The 1,565-nt window shown below is 55.7% G+C and overlaps 1 protein-coding gene across 1 annotated transcript in view; it reads left to right on the forward strand.

Moving 5' to 3' along the window:
• Window positions 1-1,565, forward strand: part of LOC107297376 (zinc transporter ZIP4-like) — a 32,960-nt gene that overhangs the window by 28,355 nt on the left and 3,040 nt on the right. The window contains exon 11 of the mRNA XM_029286299.1: window positions 40-227. Coding sequence (XP_029142132.1) covers window positions 40-227 — 188 coding nt within the window. The remainder of the gene's footprint in view (window positions 1-39; window positions 228-1,565) is intronic.

Here is a 1,565-nt window from a genome sequence, read left to right on the forward strand (position 1 = left end):
CCCCCCTTTCTCACCGGCCCCTTCTGCCTCCCCCCCCAGGAGACTTCGCTGCTCTGCTCCACGCCGGGCTGAGCGTCAAGCGGGCCCTTCTGCTCAACTTCCTCAGCGCCTTGACCGCCTTCCTGGGCCTCTACATCGCCCTTTCGGTCAGCACGGGGGAGGAGTTCGAGGCCTGGGTCTTCACGGTGGCCACGGGCCTCTTCCTCTACGTGGCCTTGTGCGACATGGTGAGTGGCCCCCGTCTTCCCCCCCACACACACACTCCAAGCCGGAGTCTCTGGGCCGGCCTTCCCCAACCCTGCGGCCCTGCAAGGGGGGGGGAGCTGGGCTGCCAATCCCACCGTGGCGAAGGATGGGAGTTATGGGGCTTGGGGTCCAAGAGGGCAGCGGCGTGGAAGAGGCAGAACCAGGATCACCAAAGTGCAAATCTGGAGGGTCCCATGAGGGTTAGTTCTTGGGGGGGGGGGAAGGAGTGAATAGTGGTTAGATGCCAAAGCAATGAAAGAATGTCGGAAAGAGGCACAGGTCCCCCGGTCTACATTGGAAGAGCCGGAGGTGGAAAAATCTTTCTTTATCTCCCACCTTTATTATTATTTATAAATGACTCAAAGCATGTGCCTAATACACCCTTCTCCTCCTTTTCCCCTACAACAACCCTGTGAGGTAGGCCAGGCTGAGAGACAGAGATTGGCCCAGAGTCACCCAGTTGGCTTTCATGCCTAAGGCAGGACTAGAACTCCCCGTCTCCTGGTGATTGGCCCAAATTTACCAAGTCGGCTTTCATGCTTAAGGCGGGACTAGAACTCACTGTCTCCTGGTGATTGGCCCAAAGTCACCCAGCTGGCTTTCATGCCCAAGGTGGGACTAGAACTCATCGTCTCCTGGTGATTGGCTCAGCGTTACCAAGTTGGCTTTCATGCCAAAGCAGAATTAGAACTCACCGTCTCCTGGTGATTGGCCCAAAGTCACCCATTCGGCTTTCATGCTTAAGGCGGGACTAGAACTCACCGTCTCCTGGTGATTGGTCCAAAGTCACCCAGTTGGCTTTCATGCCTAAGGCGGGACTATAACTCACCGTCTCCTGGTGATTGGTCCAAAGTCACCCATTCGGCTTTCATGCCTAAGGCGGGACTAGAACTCACCGTCTCCTGATGATTGGCCCAAAGTCACCCAGCCGGCTTTTATGCCTAAGGCGGGACTAGAACTCACCGTCTCCTAGTGATTGGCCCAAAGTCACCCAGCCGGCTTTCATGCCTAAGGCGGGACTAGAACTCCCCATCTCTTGGTGATTGGCCCAAAGTCACCCAGTTAACCTCTATGCTTAAGGCAGGACTAGAATTCTCCGTCTCCTGGTGATTGGCCCTATGTCACCCATTCGGCTTTCATGCCTAAGGCGGGACTAGAACTCTCCGTCTCCTGGTGATTGGCCCTATGTCACCCATTCGGCTTTCATGCTTAAGGCGGGACTAGAACTCACAGTCACTTGGTGATTGGCCCAAATTTACCAAGTCGGCTTTCATGCCTAAGGCGGGACTAGAACTCACCGTCTCCTGGTGATTGGTCCA

The sequence above is a fragment of the Protobothrops mucrosquamatus genome, unplaced genomic scaffold, assembly GCF_001527695.2.
Source record: "Protobothrops mucrosquamatus isolate PMUCROS unplaced genomic scaffold, P.Mucros_1.0 scaffold3268, whole genome shotgun sequence".
Classification (NCBI taxonomy): domain Eukaryota; kingdom Metazoa; phylum Chordata; class Lepidosauria; order Squamata; family Viperidae; genus Protobothrops; species Protobothrops mucrosquamatus.